At 47.3% G+C, this 19,460-nt stretch overlaps 1 protein-coding gene across 7 annotated transcripts in view; it reads right to left on the bottom strand.

Moving 5' to 3' along the window:
* The window catches only part of OXNAD1 (oxidoreductase NAD binding domain containing 1), a 53,119-nt gene that overhangs the window by 22,914 nt on the left and 10,745 nt on the right, over nucleotides 1–19,460 (bottom strand). For 5 of the 7 annotated variants that reach the window (XM_027549437.1, XM_027549469.1, XM_027549444.1 and 2 more), the window contains exons 5-6: nucleotides 19,139–19,231; nucleotides 2,330–2,436 (exon numbers count right to left, since the gene is read on the bottom strand). In XM_027549437.1, the coding sequence (XP_027405238.1) occupies nucleotides 2,330–2,436; nucleotides 19,139–19,231 (200 nt within the window). The remainder of the gene's footprint in view (nucleotides 1–2,329; nucleotides 2,437–19,138; nucleotides 19,232–19,460) is intronic. The other 2 variants (XM_027549461.1, XM_027549475.1) reach the window with 1 other exon arrangement.

Genomic DNA, 19,460 nt, shown 5'->3' with positions numbered 1-19,460 from the left:
TGGGAAGGCAGAGCGGCAGACTGGGAGCGAGACCAGCCCCTGGGATGGACCCGCCCACAGCACCGACACCCCGGGTACACTGAACCTGGCAGCCCCGGGCACTCATGGGCAGGGGGAGACTGTTGGGGCCACGTCCAGCTCCATCCTTCCCGCCTCAGTCGGGGGAGCTCCAAGCAAGGTCCAGAGCAGGACTCCCCAGGGAGCTTCGTGCTAAGCTGTGAGCTCCTGGTGGGAGAAACCCAGAAGGTTCAGTCCTGCTCGTGCGGGAAATGGGTCTGAAGGAGTTCTCCCTTTCTCTCTGGATGGGATGGTGTGAGATCTGAGAGCTGTCTCCCAGTACAGGAACCCCAGCAGCCAACAGCCCCGGAGGACCATGCCTGGTCTAGGCTGGGAGTGTCCACCCGAGGGTCAGGGCCCAAGGCCGCAGAGCGTGCACTTGCACACTCAGAGGCGGCTCTGCGCCTCCTCTTGGAGCGTGGCAGGCATTGGCGGGGGCCACCAGTCCAGAGTCCAGGGACGAGGGCTCACGGCCCAGCGGGCGCCCTCCCCCTGGCTCCAGCAGCTCTCCCTCCGACCACTCCAACCCCGTGAGCACACGGCAGCCCCCTCCTCTCTCCCCTCAAGTGCCACGTGGGGTGACGGGTGAGCCAACCATTTAAGAGAGCCTGCGAGCAAGCCACCCCAGCGACAGTGCCGACGGGGCAGTGCCCACCACCTTGGTAACCACCAAGTCACACGGCCAAAGGGCTCACAGTGTCCAGAGCCATGCGGAGAGGCGGTGTTAAGGCAGCAGCCTTCTCAAGGAGACGGGCCAGATGCCAGGGACGAGGGACTGACTCGCTTGGCAGGGAAACACGGACCAGCTGGAGCTGACCCCCGCCCCACACCGCCCTCTGTCCGCCATGCACTGAATCAGCGCCCGCCTGGACGGGGCTACCAGAGCCATTCAGTGACACGGCATACGCGGCACCATGCTGAGGAGTCTTCCACTGAGGCTCACGGGGAGACCCTGTTTCTGTGCATATCGCTAGGAAATGATGACGTTTTCCTACCATGCTCGTACGCACACCGCGGGCGCAGCAGGATAACCAAGGCACAGGCTCTGTCATCGGGACACCGGGGTCAGAGTTGGCACCATTCCAAGCGGAAGGCACACAGATAACGGCGTGCACAGGGCACAAACGCCTCCCCAGAAGGGAAACGTGCAAAGACAGATCCTTATACTCGAAGTCCGCACTGTTCAACGCAATAACCGCTAAACCAGTTTTGAAGGGTAAAAACGTTGCCAACCCCCCCTCGAAACAGCCCAAATGCACTTAATATGTATCACTGAACATGTGCAAAGATTGCAGTAAATTGCTTCACAAGCGCAAATTATTGCAATCAGCATCTTGTTTTCTGGTTCTAAATTCAAAGCAAACTATTAACACAAGCCTGCTAACTCTTGCTATTATCACACATCCTCCTCCTAACAAAACCACATTTCCAGATGGACTGCCAAAATTAGTCAAGTGGCTCCTAAGAAAGACGACCAAGATTGACATGCCAGAAACTCATTTAGAAATGAAAGCTGGATTTAAATAAAGGAAACAGACACCCAAACACACCTTTCCTAAGGAAATACGGGTTGTGGTCTTTACTATCCAACTTCCACAGCTGCTCAGTGAGGCCCTTCGCGGGAACACTGGGACAGCTGGGCTGCTCCCGTGTCAGCATACTGACCAGCCCTCGGCCATGAGCGTGATGCGGGCTGGGTCCGATCGGGGGGGAGCGTCCTGCTAACAAATTCAGCAAAAGCTATTTCAACTCAACCCAGACAAGGCGTGAAGGTTGCAGAATTCAGGCGAGAGGGTGGGCACCTCGGTGACAAGACTGGTTGCCATAACCAGTTTCAGACTTCTGCGTTTACTAGCATTTGACATAAAGGCTGATTTTTTAGAAGTGTATCCACCCCCAGCAACACATAAGTGAAGCAAAGGGGACGACTGCAGTGCATTCCATCGGCAGCCAGGCCTGCAGAGCAGAATCAACTGTCAGCTGTCGGGTCCGGACCACGACTAGCCGCTCTGTCTCCCTCTGAAAACTCAAGGCAGCAACGTTCATCTTCGGCTGAGAGGCTCCCGGGCTCAGAACCAAGGTGGGCCCTGAGGCTAGGAAAGGAATCAGGTTCTCCATGCCAGAAGAGGCTCAGGCTGACGGGAGACACCCTAGAATCCCTCTTCCCGGGGAGAAATAGCAGTCACAGAAGTCCTTCCAAGAAGGAAAAAGCAGCTCTGGTGTCTGACATCACCTGGACCACACATGCTGAGGAAACAGAAGAGCCACTTACCACTGGCCGGCCTTAAAAGAAAAGTCTTTATCGGCGACGAGCAGGCGGAGCCTCTTCACCGATGGGGACTCGCTAGCCACTCCACACACCTTGGCTGCCGAAACGACCTGGAACCAAAAGATGATGCTGGCTGAGGTTAGGGGCACTCAACTCAGAAACAAACTCACTTTCTAGTAACTGCAGTTTTTTTTTTTTTACTCTACAAAGATGATGTGGTTTTCAAAAACTGCAAAACAAGGTAAAGCATATTTTGCTTCAGAATTCTGCCTACCACCAGATGAACAACTTTCAATTATTTTGGGAGACTTGCTATCATACTCACTGAATTTTATTCTGCGTATAAAAACTGTCTCTTACGGGGACTGTTTAACAAGTGCGTGTTTGCCAAGTGTGCAGCGTGCACCAGCACCAGGCTGGGGGCTGGGAAAAGAGCGGTCCCCCCGCCAGCCCCGTGAGGCCCTGCCTGCAGCCTGACTGCTCCGGAGCAAGCACGCTACCGAGCGCCACGGTCAGCCGCAAGCCTGTGTTTGTCCTGAGCCTGCCTAAGTCCAAGTCACGCTGACTTCAGAAATGAAAAGCAAACACTTAGAGACTTTGTGTTGAGCAATTCCGAAGAGGAGACTGTGTCTCTGTTGACTCTAACAACAGACAACGAATTGGACGTGCACTCCCTGTGTCTTTGTTTTCTGCATTTATCTTTTCCAGTTCATTTTTATTGTATTTTACAAGATATAAACGGTTCACAACCTTCAAACAGCAATGAAAACAGCCTTTTGCTACAGGTCGCTGGAGAAGCACTGTTTTAAATGACGTGTCTGATCTTCAGAAAACTCTAAAAAGGCCTGAGTCAGGCCCTCTTCAGTCCAGTGTTATCCATGCCCCACATTCCTCAAGCTCCACATGGTTCTACTTCCAACACCTGTTTCTTCCGCCTTTGGGTCTCTCCTCCTCCCAGAGCTGGGACTTCTTCACAACAGGAGAGAGAAGACAGTAAGGCTCCCCGCCTCCTACTGCTTTGGGCTCCACTTCTGGCAGCAAATCCCACCAGTAGCCGGCGTCCAAATACAGACTTTCTGCCTGTGTTACCTGTTCCACTCCACCAGGGGGCGCCCCGGGGCTTGGTCAAGGTCAGGGGCCTCCCCTCCTAATGAGAGTTTCAGTTCAGTCGCTCTGTCGTGTCCGACTCTTTGCGACCTCATGTACCGCAGCACACCAGGCCTCCCTGTCCATCACCAACTCCTGGAGTTCACCCAAACTCATGTCCATCGAGTCAGTGGCGCCATCCAACCATCTCATCCTGTCATCCCCTTCTCCCGTCTTCAACCTTTCCCAGCATCAGGGTCTTTTCCAATGAGTCGGTTCTTCACATCAGGTGGCCAAAGTATTGGAGTTTCAGCTTCAACATCAGTCCTTCCAACGAATGTGAGCTCATCCAGCCCCTTTTCTCCAGTAGGACCAAGTCTAGTCAAATGAGCAGTGGGAGACAACTCCTAAAATTCCACAGGAAAGCTCCAGATGCTGGTGGTCTCCCTGACCGCAAAGCACCTCTGAAAACGTGCTGGCTCTCTCGTGCTCCCGTAAAGCCCCGCCACTGAGGACCTTTCTTGGCGTTCTCACCAGCCCTCTCTCCTGTCCCTGAGAGCACGTCGGGTCGGCTCTGCCCTGCGGAGCCTCTGCCTGCGCCTGTGACCCCGGCCCCACCCACCCTGCTGAAAGGCTGCCTCACTCAGCTCCCACCAGCCTTCCCCCACATCCAGCCTGCCCCCCAGACCCCCCAACTCATCAGACATGATGCCCGATGCTAGCAGCCCGTCCTCAGCAGCTCAGCCAACAAGAGGAAGCAGCAGAGGATGGCTGTTTGCAGCCAGGGTCCCACAGCCACAGTGCAGCTGCCGTAGCCTGGCTCCACCACGGGCCAGCCGTGTGAGCCCGGGCGCGTGTGTGAGCCCAGCCTCTCAGCTCGGTGACAGGAACAGCGTTCATGCAAAGCCTGTGTGAGTAACACTGCTGCCCCGAGTAACTGCTCAGTAAGCATTTACTGCAGCTTACTACACTAATGGTGACGAGTCTACCAGTACGTATCTGCTATTACAACGCAATCTTACACTCGATCCATGCACCACTGCACAGGTCACATCATCACTGCCACCACACAGGGCCTCGAAGACTGAGCACCCAACCCCAGGGGGCGGTTCTCATGGGCAGCAAGCACGGTGGCCTTGGAACCACAGTCTCCACGTTATTTTGCTAGAACCAACTTAAAAGCCATACTGTCTTTATTTTGGAAATCCAGCCTTTAACCCCAGAATCTACTGATAATCTTCTATCCAACAAAACCTTCCCTGCCCCCGTGACGTTCTCGGTGCCCATGGTCACCGGGCTGCTGCCTCCTGTGACTTCCCCCAGGGCTAGGGGGCATCTTCTCCGACAACCAAACTCAACGCCCCGCCTCAGTTCTCAGCCTCCCTGATCTCTCTGAATCGGACACTTCCGACTTCCTCTGCACATCCCGAGGCCTCCCCCTTGCCTGGGACATGGGACACGGAACTCCCCCGTCCCCCCTGCCTCCCTGACCTGGCCCCCCTGCCCCTTCTCTGCTCCTCCCCCCACTCCTCACCAGGAGCCTCACCCCTGCTCGCTCTCCACCTCGGGGTCAAGGCCCTCAAGCACTCCCAAAGCTACTGTCCCTTCACCCCAAAGCGGCATTCCTTTTCTGCCAACTGCCAGCTCACAGCTACACTCTCTGTGACGACAGCCAACATCTGAGGGGCATTTAGCTCAGGTGCACTCCAGGTTCTGAGGTAGATGTTTAATGTACATTAATTCATGCAGCTAATACAGCTAACCATATTCCCCCCAAGAGACAGGACTATTACCCTCCATTCTGCAGAAGAGCAAACAGGAAGGTTGGGTGATGTGCTCACGATCACTCGGGCATGGGTGAGCCCAGAGTCACACCCAGGTCTGCCTGGCCCTTGACCTCCTGAGAGCTCTGTCCCGAAGGCAAAGGCACTGACACGCACGACTGAACCCACCACGCTCCTTCCTTCCACAACCCTTCTGGAGCCCGGGGCCGAGGTGGAGAAGGCTGTGCCTCACTCAGGGGCCCTGCCAAAGCAGCCACGTCCTGCCGCTGGGGCTTCCGTTCTGGGCCCACCCAGGACTTAGCATGTCAAACCCACACTGGGCACAGGCACACACAGCCTGGCTCGTCCCTCATGCCGGAGCCAGCTCCGTGCGCTCCCCTCACGCCTCCTCCCCTGGCTCACCCACCATCACCCTGAGCCAGGAATCCCACTCTTCTCGCTTGAATTTCTGTTGTTTCCGCCTGTCTATCCTACTTAGCACATTTTATGTAAATAGAAATATTCATGAACATATCTTTTCCACACACAAACCAAAAGCCTCCTGCAGGTAGGAGACAGAACCGACATCTAGATCAACTCCCCACCTTAAGCACAGAGCTAAATGCATAGTTAACAGTCAGTAAATATCTGCAGAATGGATCAAAACTCTAACTCAAAGTGACCTAAAACTGGTTTCTAAAACAAAGGTTAGTAGAAATTCAGGAGCTTTTTATGGTCAAAACAGAAAGGAAAAAAGGAGGTGGGAGACCATTAAAGAAAGCCTGGCCTAGTTCATATTCAAAACACAGAAGAGGGCAGGGAAGACGGGGATTTTTTCAGTGGGATAGGACTCTTCGTTTGCCACACGCTCTAAACATCTTATTACAAAGACAAATAGCAACGATCATCAGAGGACTCTCCATTACATTACTACTCTCGATATTTTTTTTAGGTTTACTAAAAAGAAACATTTGTTTTCATTATTTTCTTTCAGTATAACAATTCGTGAAAACACAGCAAGAGCTCGATTATTTCACCTGTAACAGTGGGCTTCTGGATTCATTAAAATCTAGGTAAGTGCAAGCTTTAAACACAGCCCAAAGAGTCACCTGGGGGCAGGGAAGTGACATTCACAGTCATGGGGCCGGGGGGGTGAGGCGCAGAGAACCTGAGCTGAAACACAAGCTTGCTCCGTCAGCAGACGCTAGACCATGTAAAATACCATCAGCAACCGTCTGCCAAAGTCCAAATAAAGAATTCAGTGAAGAAGGGAAAGAAGTTACACCTCCTATTGGAAAGGTCCACTTTTCATTTGGATAGCCTTCACGAAAACGTTCCCAGATGCTTTTTGCCTACTTATATTACCAAAGAAGGCAACATTCCTGTGGCGATTAGTCTAAATAATCTGGGCAAAAATGCAAACTGCCTTGCACAATCCCCAATTTTTAAAGACATGTCTCCCTCTTAACGTTTTATTTTCTTAATACAAATACTGTTCACTATATACAGATTCCTGGCGAGGTAGAGTGAAAAACACTAGCAAAATCTTCTTGAAGGCCACATCATTTTTATTCTGAAAACGATTTCATGATATTAAGATCTGTAGTCATGGCTCTGGTTATATGCTACTCTTTCTCTACTTTTAGTGAAAAGGGAAAACATGATGGAGGAACTGTATGTTTTAACATGTGTACTTGTTCTTATACTCAATGAATCAGAAGATTCTGCAACTGAAACCTCAACCAGTCATGTCCTAAGTTAAAACACATGGCAGGAAATGAAGTTCCCATAAAACAGCCCTTCTGCTGTTCAACAAAATCACAATACATCTGCCCGCTCCCAGTAGCACACGCTTTTCATGCTTTGACGGAGTCAGCACCTACAAGGAAATGCCATCCTACTGACTGAAAGGTTCTGTGGATGGTGTTTGGAGGTTCCTGCTGCTACAGAAGTCTCTGCAGGAAACGGGCCTTTCTCTGGGAAGCCCGGCTGCCTTCCCCCGTCCACGCCCATCCATTCTTTTGCTGGCTTAAAAACTGAGACCAAGCTAGGACTGGAGACAACCTGAAACAAAAACACAGCCGGGGCACAGAGCACTTCAGGGCTGAAGGAACACTTAGTCGCTGTCAAGGATGGTGCTTACACACAAGGACACCAAGGCCCAGAGACATGATTTCAGCTGAGGCCGGAGCGACCTGATGAGCAGGAATCTGATGACAAGAGGCGGGTTTTGCAGAAGTCAATCACTGGCGCGCAAAGAGCGCATGCGCTGCCACCTGCACAAGCTCCGCAGTGGCAGAGCCGCCAGCACCGCGGCACTCGGCCTGGTGTGAGTGCGCACTCGCCTGCTCCTCCTGAAGACTCGGCCGCCCACCGACCCAGTCTGCTCTCTGCCCCTCAAGCCTCCCCTCTCTCAGGCAGCACCCTCTCCTCCCTCGTCTCCATGACAACACATGCGCACAGGAGGAGACCGCCAGCGCCCACACACAGAGCTTACCAGGCACTGCGTGCACAGTAACTGACTCGACAGTCACAACAGCCCTAAGGAGCGAGTATCACTGACATCCCCACTTTGCACGTGAGAAGACTGAGGTCCTAGAGCCGCTGAGCGGCAAAGCTGAGATCTGAATCCAGGCACGTGACTACTGTGCTCTGCTGCTTTTCAAAATACAACACACAAAACAAGCTTCTCCCTTCATCGAGCTGTTACCCATGTCCCTGCTCCCATCCACATAAAAAACTGAAGCGTGGTCTATGGTCCTGGCTCCACTTTCTTATTTCCCACTCGACTCCCCTCCACAGCCTGGCAGGCATTCACACTCGGCAATGCATGGAAGGTGGCCACTCCGGCCGCCCACCACCACCGCAGGACGCCCAGCGCTGGCCACTCAGAATCCACGTGGCTGCCGCGCCCTCCAGGAAGCGCTCTTCTCGCCGGCTTCACCCACACCTGCTCATCACCCTCCCGCCCCATTTCCTCCACTGGCCCGTCCTCTTCCGCTTGACCGCTGGATGTGGGCGCATCCCAGGCGGAGTCCCGCAAGCCCGCCCCCCACCTCTCCACGAGGCTTACACTGTTCATCTCCAGCCGCAAACTCCAATCTCACACATTCAACTGCAGACTTCAGTTTCCATTTCAAACAACATAATCCGACACAGAATGCTTTTATCTCTCAACGTTTCTCTCTTTTTCACTATGGAAAACTTCAAGCACATACAAAACCAGTAAAAACAGCATAATCTCCATGTGGATTCAACGGATGACGTGAGCTGACAAAGCTCATGGCTGATCTCATCTCACCTGTAACTCCATCCACCTTCCACCTCCCACCCCAGGTTATCCTCAAACAGAGCCCTTTATTCCTTCCTCCAAACTTGTTCTTCTGTTTTAACAAGTATGTGCTACCTGTTGGGGGCCAGAGTGAGGTACTCCGCCCGTGACAAAGGTCATGAGGAAGGAGGCTCGACATACGCAAAGGCGGGATCGAGCCTCAGGAGTCCCCCTGGAAATCCCCGAGCGTCTACCCCCATAACCAGAGCCTGCCTACTTTACTACTTTGTGCTCTTACCTACACCTCTGACTTTACAGGGGGCTGTCCCCCACCACCTCTTTCGGAGAAGGAGTTAACCTAGAGCTCCAGTTAATAATAATTCCTGGGTGTGATAAGAGTGTTTTAACCTACAAACTCCTCTGAAGGTTCTCTAGCCTGCCTGACAGGCTTGTCCGGCCACATGTGATTGCTCACAGCCTCCCAACCGTGAGAGGCACAAGATGCTTTAAACCCTCTAAAAACAGGTTCTTTAGAGAAGTTAGAAAACTATAAGTATAGCGGGCTAATTAGAAATTGTGTTGGTGAAGGGTTTTTCATTTATTGAGCCAATGTTTGTTGCTAAGTCTCCATATCCCCTGCCCTTACACACATTAATGAATATATAGAAGGAATAAGTATTAACCTTTGATATTAATCACGTTAGACCTTGGGCTAAGTAAATTCTTTCCTTAACTAAAACCCACTACACCCTCACCCTGTAGGAATGTAACTTTATTTGGGTGGCGTCTGTTTTAAGAATAATCAGCCCTGGAGAAATAAGTGTCCTGATTGACTGACCGCTGTCACAAGGAGAGGGTCGTAAATTGTCAGCAGGCCCCCCTGGCCAGAAGATGATGTAACACCCCTAAGACCTCTGTATACATTTGTATGAAGCACCTGACTTTGATAAAAGTCAGGACTGCTGACCCCGCGTGACTTTTGCATAACATCTCAGTGTATAAAAGTAGACCATGGAAAATAAAGAATTGGGATCAATTTCTCGAAATACTGGTCTCCCCATGTCGCTCTCTCTCTCACTCTGGTTGAGTCTCCATCTGGAGCGCGGAACCCGCCATGCTTACTAATTATGCCTGGGCTTCTAAGATCCGACCGGGGAGGTCTCAGTGTCTCCTCTCCTTCAGGAGAACGGAAGGACGCCTGCGGCCTACGTAAGTGGTGCAAACTTCTTGTCTTGAAGTTTTATTGGTCTCCCGCGTAAACCAAGCTACTCAGCCTCTTTTCTCCACTGAATTTTCCTACTGAGCTATCCTTATTCTATTACTCTTTATATCTTTAATTAATATCTAATTGAAGCTATTGTATCCTGATCCTCGCCTATGCCGTCTCTGCTTCGAATACCCTGGATCAGCCGGGGCTGGTCCCCGGCAGCTACCTTCATCATCTTCCCCGATTATCCAAACCCCAAAGCTAGAAGTCTCTGGCTCTCCTGCCCTCTTCTCTGTGTACACCCCCACCCACCTGTGAATCCCATCAACCCCACCCCACTCCCCACCACCCTGCTCTAAGCCACCATCATCTCTTCCACGACTAAGTCGTGTCTGACTCTGGGACCCCATGGACTGCAGCTGGTCAGGTTCCTCTGTTCATGGAATTCCCAAGCAAGAATACTGGAGGGGGTTGCCATTTCCTTCTCCAGGAGACGTTCCAGACCCAGGGATTGAACCTAGGTCTCCTGCATTGCAGGCAGATTCTTTACCATCTGAGCCATCAAGGAAGCCCCCCGGTAGCCTCCAACTTGGTGTCAAAGCACAACAAAAGCAAAACAAAGCCTCTGCAGGCCAGAAGAGCGTGGCATGATACACAACATTTAAAGTGACGACAGGGAAAACCTATGACCGTGAACACCCAGCAAGGCTCTCCTTTAGATCTGACAGAGAAATCAAAAGCTCTACAGATAAGCAAAAGCTAAAAGAATTCAGCACCACCAGACTGGCTTTACAACAAAGACTAAAGGAACTTCTCTAAGCGGAAAAGCAAAGGCCACAACTGAAAACAAGAAAGTGAAGGAACGGGAAGGCTCACTGGTAAAGACAAACGTACAGTAAAGGGAGGGAAAGCCCACACACGAACAGGGCCTCAAAACCAGTCATCACGAGGAGAGGCGAGTACACGTACATGGCATTTGAAATGCATTTGTAATAAGAGACCAGCAACTTAAAACCATCATATACATACACATACAGACTGCTATATCAAACCCCGACAACTGCAACTGAAAAATCTATAAGAAAAAGGAATCCAAACACAACATTAAAGATAGTCATCGTATCACAGAAGAACAAAAGAGCAGCAAAGGAAGAAAAAAATATCTACAAAAACAGATCAAAAACAATGAACAAAATGGCAATAAAGTAAGTCCCCCACATACGAACCTTCAAGTTGTTAACTTTCAAACATGCAACACGCATTCACATGTCCAATCACGTGAGTTCACATCTCTGTAAAAGTTATCTATAAAAGCTGGATGCCTAGGGTAACTCTGTTGGACTTACAAATTGGACTTATGAACGCACTCCCAGAATGCAACTCATTCACATGCAGAAGACTGACTGTAAGAACATATATAAACGATAATCCTCTTATATGTAAATGAATTAAATGCTTCAACCAAAAGACACAGACTGGCTGAATGGATACAAAAACAAGACCCATATATATGCTGTCTACAAGAGACCTGATTCAGATCTAGTGACACACACAGACTGAAAGTGAGGGGATGGAATGAGAGATTCTGTGCAAATGGAAATCAAAAGAAAGCTGGAGTAGCAATACTCGTATCAGACAAAATGGACTTTAAAATAAAGACTGTTAGAAGAGATAAAGAAGGACACTCTGATCTTTGATCAAAGCGTGTCCACTTTGAAGGACAAAATGATCAAAGAATCAATCCAAGAAGAAGATGTAACAATTGTAAACATGTGTGCCCAGCACAGGAAGCACCTCCATATATAAGGCAAATGTTAACAAAAAGTGAGAATTGACAGTAACGCCATAATAGTTACATCAATGAACAGATCATCCAGACAGAATAAAAGAACACAGCCCTTAAATGCCACATTAGATCAGATGGACGTAAGTGGTATTTATAGAGCATTCCATCTGAAAGTAGCAAGATTCCAATGTACATGGAACACTCTCTGGGACAGCTCACATGCGAGGCCACAGAGCAAGCCTCAGTAAATGTAAGAGAACTGAAACCATATCAAGTAATTTTTCCAACCACAACATTATGAGATTAGAAATCAATTACAAGCAAAAAAACTGCAAAAAACATAAACACGTGGAGACTAAACAATAAGCTACTAAACAACCAATGAGTCACTGAAGATGTCAAAGAGGAGATTAAAAAATACCTAAGAACAAATGCAAATGAAAACACAGCCATCCAAAACCTATGGGATGCAGAGAAAGCAGTTCTAAGAGATAAGTTTATAGCAATACAAGCTTACCCGAGGAATCAGAAAACTCACAAATAATCTAACCTTACATCTACAGCAACTAGAGAAAGAAGTCAAACAAAACCCAAAGTTAGTAGAAAGAAAGAAGTCATGAAGATTGGTGCAGAAATGAAATAGAGACAAAGAAAATACAACAATCAATAAAACTAAAAGCTGATTTCCTGAAAAGATAAACAAAATTGATAAACCTTTAGCAAGACTCATCAAGAAAAAAAGGGAGAGGACCTAAATCAATAAAATTAGAAATGTAAAATAAGTTACTACTGACATCACAGAAAAGACAAAGGACCATAAGAGACTACTACAAAAAACTATATGCCAATAAAATGGACAACCTGGAAGAAATGGAAAAATTCTTAGAAAGATATAATTCCCCAAAAGTGAACCAGGAAGAGAGAGAAAATATGAACAAATCAATTACAAGTACTGAAATTGAAACTGTGATTTAAAAAGTCCCAACAAATAAAACTCCAGGACCAGATGGCTTCACAGGCGAATTCTATCAAATACTTAGAGAAGAGTTAACACCAATCCTTCTGAAACTATTCCAAAATAATTGCAAAGGAAGGAATACTTCCAAACCCATTCTATAAGGCCACCATCACCCTGATTTCAAAACTAGACACAAATACCACAAAAAGAAGAAAATTACAGGCCAGCATCCCTGATGAAAATAGATGCAAAAATTCTCAACAAAATACTAGCAAACTGAATCCAACAATACATTAAAAGAATCACACACCACGACCAAGTGGGATTTATCCCAAGGATGCAAGAATTTTTTAACACATCATTGACAAGAGGCGTAGTAATACGTCTTCTGTTACCCAAATGTTATTGACCACCGTGTTTCAATATTCACTTACATAACAAATCACTGGCTACAAGCATCAATTTCTGCAAAAACCCCCTGATCAATGTTTTAATATCCATTAATCAATCAGTGTGACACACCACATGAACAAACTGGAGAATAAAAACCATAGGACTATTTCAATAAATGCAGAAAAAGCTTTTGGTAAAATTAAACATCCATTTATGATAAAAAGTCTCCAGAAAGTGGGCTTACAGGGAACCCACCTCAACATAATAAAGGTCACATACGACAAACCCACAACAAACATCATACTCAACAGTGAAATGAAAGCATTTCCTCTAAAACTGGTAACAATACTAAGAGGTCAACTCTTGCCACTTTTATCCAACACACTTCTGGAAGGCCCAGTCACTGCAGTCAGAGGGGGAAAGGGAGGGGCGGGGCTGGTCCGTATTGGAAAAGAAGTAAGACTGTCGATGTTTGCAGATGACATTACACTATACATGCTGCTGCTGCTGCTGCTCAGTCGCCTCAGTCGTGTCTGACTCCGTGCGACCCCATAGACGGCAGCCCACCAGGCTCCGCCGTCCCTGGGATTCTCCAGGCAACAACACTGGAGTGGGTTGCCATTTCCTTCTCCAGTGCATGAAAGTGAAAAGGGAAAGGGAAGTCGCTCAGTCGTGTCCGACTCTTCGCGACCCCATGGACTGCAGCCCACCAGGCTCCTCCGTCCCTGGGATTTCCCAGGCAGGAGTTCTGGAGTGGGTGCCATCGCCTTCTCATAGAAAACCCTAAAGATGCCACCAGAGAACTTCCAGAGTTCATCAGTGAGTTAAGTCAGGTAGTAGATACAAAATCAGTACAAGAAGTCTGCTTCGTCCCTATACACTAACCATCAAATGTCAGAGAGAAAGGGAACAGCCACAGTCACGATCACATCAAAAAGAATAAAATACCGAGGAATAAACCTACAGGGGACGACAGAGGATGAGATGGCTGGATGGCGTCACCGACTCGATGGACGTGAGTCTGAGTGAACTCTGGGAGTCGGTGATGGACAGGGAGGCCTGGCGTGCTGCGATTCATGGGTCGCAAAGAGTTGTACACGACTGAGCGACTGAACTGACTGAAACCTACCTGAGGAGACAGAAGACTTGTACTCAGAAAACTATGAGACGCTGATGAAAGAAATCAAAGATAAAAATATACCATGTTCTTGGGTTGGAAAAATCAGTATTGTCAAAATGACTGTACTAACCAATGCAACCTACAGATTCAGTGCAATCCCTATCAAATTATCAAAGGCATTTTTCACAGAACCAGAACAAAACAATGTTTTAATTTGTATGGAAACACAAAAGACCCTGAAGAGCCAAAACAATCTTCAGGAAGTAAAGTATAGCTGGAGAAATCAGACTCACGATTTCAGACTATACTACAAAGTTACAGTCATCAAGAGTAGGGTACTGGCATAAAAACAAACACATAAATCAACAGGACAGGATTGAAAGCCCCAAAATAACCCCATGGACCTATAATCAATTAATCTACAATGGAGGCAAAAATACACAATGGAGAAAAGATGGTCTCTTCAATAAGTGGTGCTTGAAAAACTGGACAGCTACAGGTAAAAAAATTAAATTAAAATGTTCCCTAAGACCACACACAAAAATAAACTCAAAATGAATCAGAGACTTAAAAGTAAGACTGGACACTATAACTCCTAGAGGAAAATATATGCAGGACACTCTTAGACATAAATTATAGCAGTATCTTATTGGATCCATCTCCTAGAGTAATAGAAATAAAAACAAAAATGAACAAATGTGGCCTAATTAAACTTAAAAGCTTTTGCAAAGCAAAGGAAACCATAAACAAAATGTAAAGACAACCTACAGAATGGGAGAAAAAATTTGTAAACAATGCAACCAACAAAGGATTAATCCCCAAAATATACAAACAGACTACACAGCTCAAATCAAAAATCAAACAGCCCAATCAAAAACCAGGCAGGAGATATAAACAGACACTGCTCCAGAGAAGATATACAGATGGCTAACAAACACGTGAAAAGATGCTCAGCGATGCTCATTACTAGAAAAACGCAAATCAAAACTACGAGGGACTTCTCTGGTGGTTCCAGTGGTAATCTGCCTTTCAATGCAAGGGACACAGGTTTCATCCCTGGCCATGCAACCCAATATTTACAGCAGTCAAGACACGGCAGCAACCTAAATGTCCATCGACGGGTGAATGGACAAAGATTTGGTACATATATATATAATACATATGTGTGTGTGTGTGTGTGTGTGTGTATCTAATGGAATATTACTCAGCCATAAAAAAGAATGAAAAATGCCATTTAGAGCAACATGGATAGACCTAGAGATTATCATATGAACTGAAGCCAGAGAGAGAAAAATACAAATATCATACGGTATCAGTTATATGTGGAATCTAAAAAAAATGATACAAATGAACTTATTTACAAAACAGAAAGAGACTCACAGAAATAGAAAATACTCATGGTTACCAAAGGGAGAGGGGCAGGAATAAGTTAGGAATTAGGGATTAAGATATACATACTATGCTATGCTAAGTCACTTCAGTCGTGTCCGACTCTGTGTGACCCCATAGACTGCAGCCCACCAGGCTCCCCAGTCCCTGGGATTCTCCAGGCAAGAACACTGGAGTGGGTTGCCATTTCCTTCTCCAATGCATGAAAGTGAAAAGAGAAAGTGAAGTCACTCAGTCGTGTCCGACTCTTAGTGACCCCATGGACTGCAGCCTACCAGGCTCCTCCGTCCATGGGATTTTCCAGGCAAGTGTGCTGGAGTGGGGTGCCATTGCCTTCTCCGATATACATACTACTATATATAAAATAGATAATCAACAAGGACCTACCATATAGCACAGGGAACTATACTCAATATTTTGTAATAACTTATGAGTGATGAATCTGAAAAGACACACACATATATAAGTGTGTATGTATATAACTGAATCACTGTGCTGTACGTCTTAAACTAACATAATACTGTCAATCAATTATACTTTGATAAAAATAAACTTAATTTTTAAAAAACGAAAGGGAGGGAGGGAGAAAAAGGATTAGTGCATTAGAATTAATCAGCTGCACAGAATCAGTTTCTTCTAACTACTGAGTATCTGAGATGAGGAACCTTATCTATAGTTTTCAACACTGCAGCCCCAGGACCTAGCCTAGCGTCTCGTATATTTCTTAAAGAAAACATAAGAATTAGTAAGTTTAAAATTCTTTCATTACCAGAATCAGAGGGCCAGCCCTCTATAGAGGCCAAGCAGGGAGTGACTTCTGGGGTGAAAGCTTAGCCTTGCGTGAATAATCCTTACTGCACTGCAGTATCTCTACTCTTATCTCCTTGACATCTCTAAGGTTACCCAGACTGCTTACACTGGATCCTTAAGAGGAGAAAACGTGAACCTGAGTTCAGAGCTCAGCTCCCTGCATCAGCAGGACTCTCTAGGCCCCAGGTAAGAGGTATTACGGTCACGGGATAGCCATTCAGGGACTCCTGCCGAGGGAACCCCGTGAGTACAGAAAGGATGCTCCTGGTGGGGTGAGGGCCCTGTTCTGGACGCAGGGTCCCAGGGACCAGGAATCAGATGTGGGGCTTCCCTCTGGCCCCAGGCTCTGCCCCCTGTGCTGAAGAGGCAGGGGCCACGCTACCCTTAGGCTGCCTCCCCAGCTGGAGCTGACGGGAAATGACACGTGGGGAGTTCTGTGAAGTGCTCTCGCCAAACGGCAGGGCCAGCAGATGAGGTAAGGAGGACGCAATCCGGCCAGGCCTGAGGAGGCAGTGGTGCCCACACATCCGAGTTGAGGGCCTGCTCTACGGCAGGGGGCTGCCCTCTGGGGGTGTGGGCGAGGCCCTGGTCACCTCACACCATGGAGGTCACGGCTCCCAACACCCCCAGGCTTTACCCAGCCCTCAGCCCCCAGCTTCTGCTCTCCTTCTGTGCAGAGGAGTGGAGAGGAGAGGAGCTGCCGCTGGAAAAAATCTGCCCCATCTCCCCGAAAGCGATGCCACAACTGGAATTGCCCCACAAATCTCTGACTTCCGGGCATTGAAACTCTCAGCTGTTCAATCACACCAACGGAGCTTACACTGACTTTCTGTCAAGTTTTCTTCAACTTGGCTCAAAATAACCTCTCACAAGTCTCAGCAGTTTTGTCCTGGAAAATTCTGAAATGCTACTCTAATTGAGGGATTGGCAAACTACATTCAAAATACGGGCCAAATCCGGGTGTCCTGGTAAATACCGTCTCACTGGAAAGCAGCCCCACCGATGTGTGCACATGCTGCCTAGGGCCATCCTCATGACAAAGGCAGAGTTCTGCAGCTGTAACTAAGACAGCTCGGCCCTGGGAGCCTGAACACTCACTCTCTGGCTCTTTAAGGAAAGGCTGCCAAACTCAACTCTGATTCCACCTGCCTCAAAATACAACAGAAAAAAGTACAGTCCAAGCCTGCTACATAAACTGGCTTTTTCTTCAAAACTGGCAAGGCTTTACTTTTCAAAAAGGAATTCTAACATGTTGGGGGCCAGAGTGAGGTACTCCGCCCGTGACAAAGGTCATGAGGAAGGAGGCTCGACATACGCAAAGGCGGGATTGAGCCTCAGGAGTCCCCCTGGAAATCCTCGAGCATCTACCCCCATTAACCAGAGCCTGCCTGCTTTACTACTTTGTGCTCTCACCTACACCTCTGACTTTACAGGGGGCTGTCCCCCACCACCTCCTTCGGAAAAGGAGTTAACTTAGAGCTCCAGTTAATAATAATTCCTGGGCGTGATAAGAGTGTTTTAACCTACAAACTCCTCTGAAGGTTCTCTAGCCTGCCTGACAGGCTTGTCCGGCCACATGTGATTGCTCATAGCCTCCCAACCATGAGAGGCACGAGATGCTTTAAACCTTCTAAAAACAGGTTCCTTAGAAAAGTTAGAAAACTATTAGTATAAGTATAATGGGCTGATCAGAAATTGTATTGGTGAAGGGTTTTTCATTTGTTGAGCCAATGTTTGTTGCTAAGTCTCCATAGCCCCTGCCCTTACACACATTAATGAATATATAGAAGAAATAACTATTAACCTTTGATATTAATCGCGTTAGACCTTAGGCTAAGTAAATTCTTTCCTTAACTAAAACCCACTACACCCTCACCCTATAGGAATGTAACTTTATTTGGGTGGCGTCTATTTTAAGAATAATCACCATTGGAGAAAAAAGTGTTCTGACCACTGTCACAAGGAGAGGGTCATAAATTGTCAGCAGGCCCCCCTGGCCAGAAGATGATGTAACACCCCTAAGACCTCTGTATACATTTGTATGAAGCACCTGACTTTGATAAAAGTCAGGACTGCTGACCCCGCGTGACTTTTGCATAACATCTCAGTGTATAAAAGTAGACCATGGAAAATAAAGAAAGGGGATCAGTTTCTCGAAATACTGGTCTCCCCATGTCTCTTTCTCTCTCACTCTGGCTGAGTCTCCATCTGGAGCGCGGAACCCGCCATGCTTACTAATTATGCCTGGGCTTCTAAGATCCAACCGGGGAGGCCTCAGTGTCTCCTCTCCTTCGGGAGAATGGAAGGACGCCTGCGGCCTACATAAGTGGTGCAAACTTCTTGTCTTGAAGTTTTATTGGTCTCCCGCATAAACCAAGCTACTCAGCCTCTTTTCTCCACTGAATTTTCCTACTGAGCTATCCTTATTCTATTACTCTTTATATCTTTAATTAATATCTAATTGAAGCTATTGTATCCTGACCCTCGCCGACGCCGTCCCCGCTTCGAATACCCTGGATCAGCCAGGGCTGGACCCCGGCACTAACAAATATCACATTTACAGAATCAGCACTTTTGTGTGTTCAACAAACCAGAAAAAGTATTTTCAGATTTACCATCAGTGGGAAAAGCACATTTTCCTACACATCCACGAATCTATTGTGCTGAACTACTTTTGCACAGACTCCTCAAAACACACGCGCTTAAAGCTGAACCCACAAATGCACCACTCTTGGTCCCAAAGCAGTTTTCTGAAAGCAGAATAAGCTTGAAAAGTGGAGCCCAAATAATGCTCTCCTATATTAAATTCTATTATTACCACTAAAAATTAAATGATAGCAACAATACAATTTCTGACCATGTTTATAGAAGTAGATAATCCTTCTGTATATAAAATACATAGTTTTTTAACCATTAGTTTAAAAATACCTATAAAACTAAGCTAAACACAATCCAAGTATTTGAAGAATCATTCAAAAGAAAAATCAAATATCTAATTTATGTTTTTAAAAGAAAACGGGGTTACTCACGGAGGTAACGGGTGAGGATCCTTTATTCCCCAGCCCGTGAACCCCTTCGGGTTGGTGGATTAGCCCTTCCGTGGTCTGAATATGGAGGAAAATCTGCACATGGGAAGGTAAGAGAGCTCATTCACCCTCCTTTCTCAGATGTCAGTGCTTTCTCCCTTTTGATGAAATAAGTTGTTCTAAAGTAGGGAGAGGAACAAGGACTTTGAGACATGGTGCCAAAAGAGAAAGAAAAGGCAAGCTACTCATAAAATTTAGGCTCTAAAGGAAGATCTCTTCCTAAAATAGCACCCTAAACCTTATGCCTGTGAGGCCAGTTCCCTCC

This window comes from Bos indicus x Bos taurus, chromosome 1 (genome assembly GCF_003369695.1).
Source record: "Bos indicus x Bos taurus breed Angus x Brahman F1 hybrid chromosome 1, Bos_hybrid_MaternalHap_v2.0, whole genome shotgun sequence".
Lineage (NCBI taxonomy): Eukaryota > Metazoa > Chordata > Mammalia > Artiodactyla > Bovidae > Bos > Bos indicus x Bos taurus.
The sequence above is the reverse complement of the archived record's forward strand: the minus strand, read 5'-3'. Positions and strand labels throughout refer to the sequence as shown.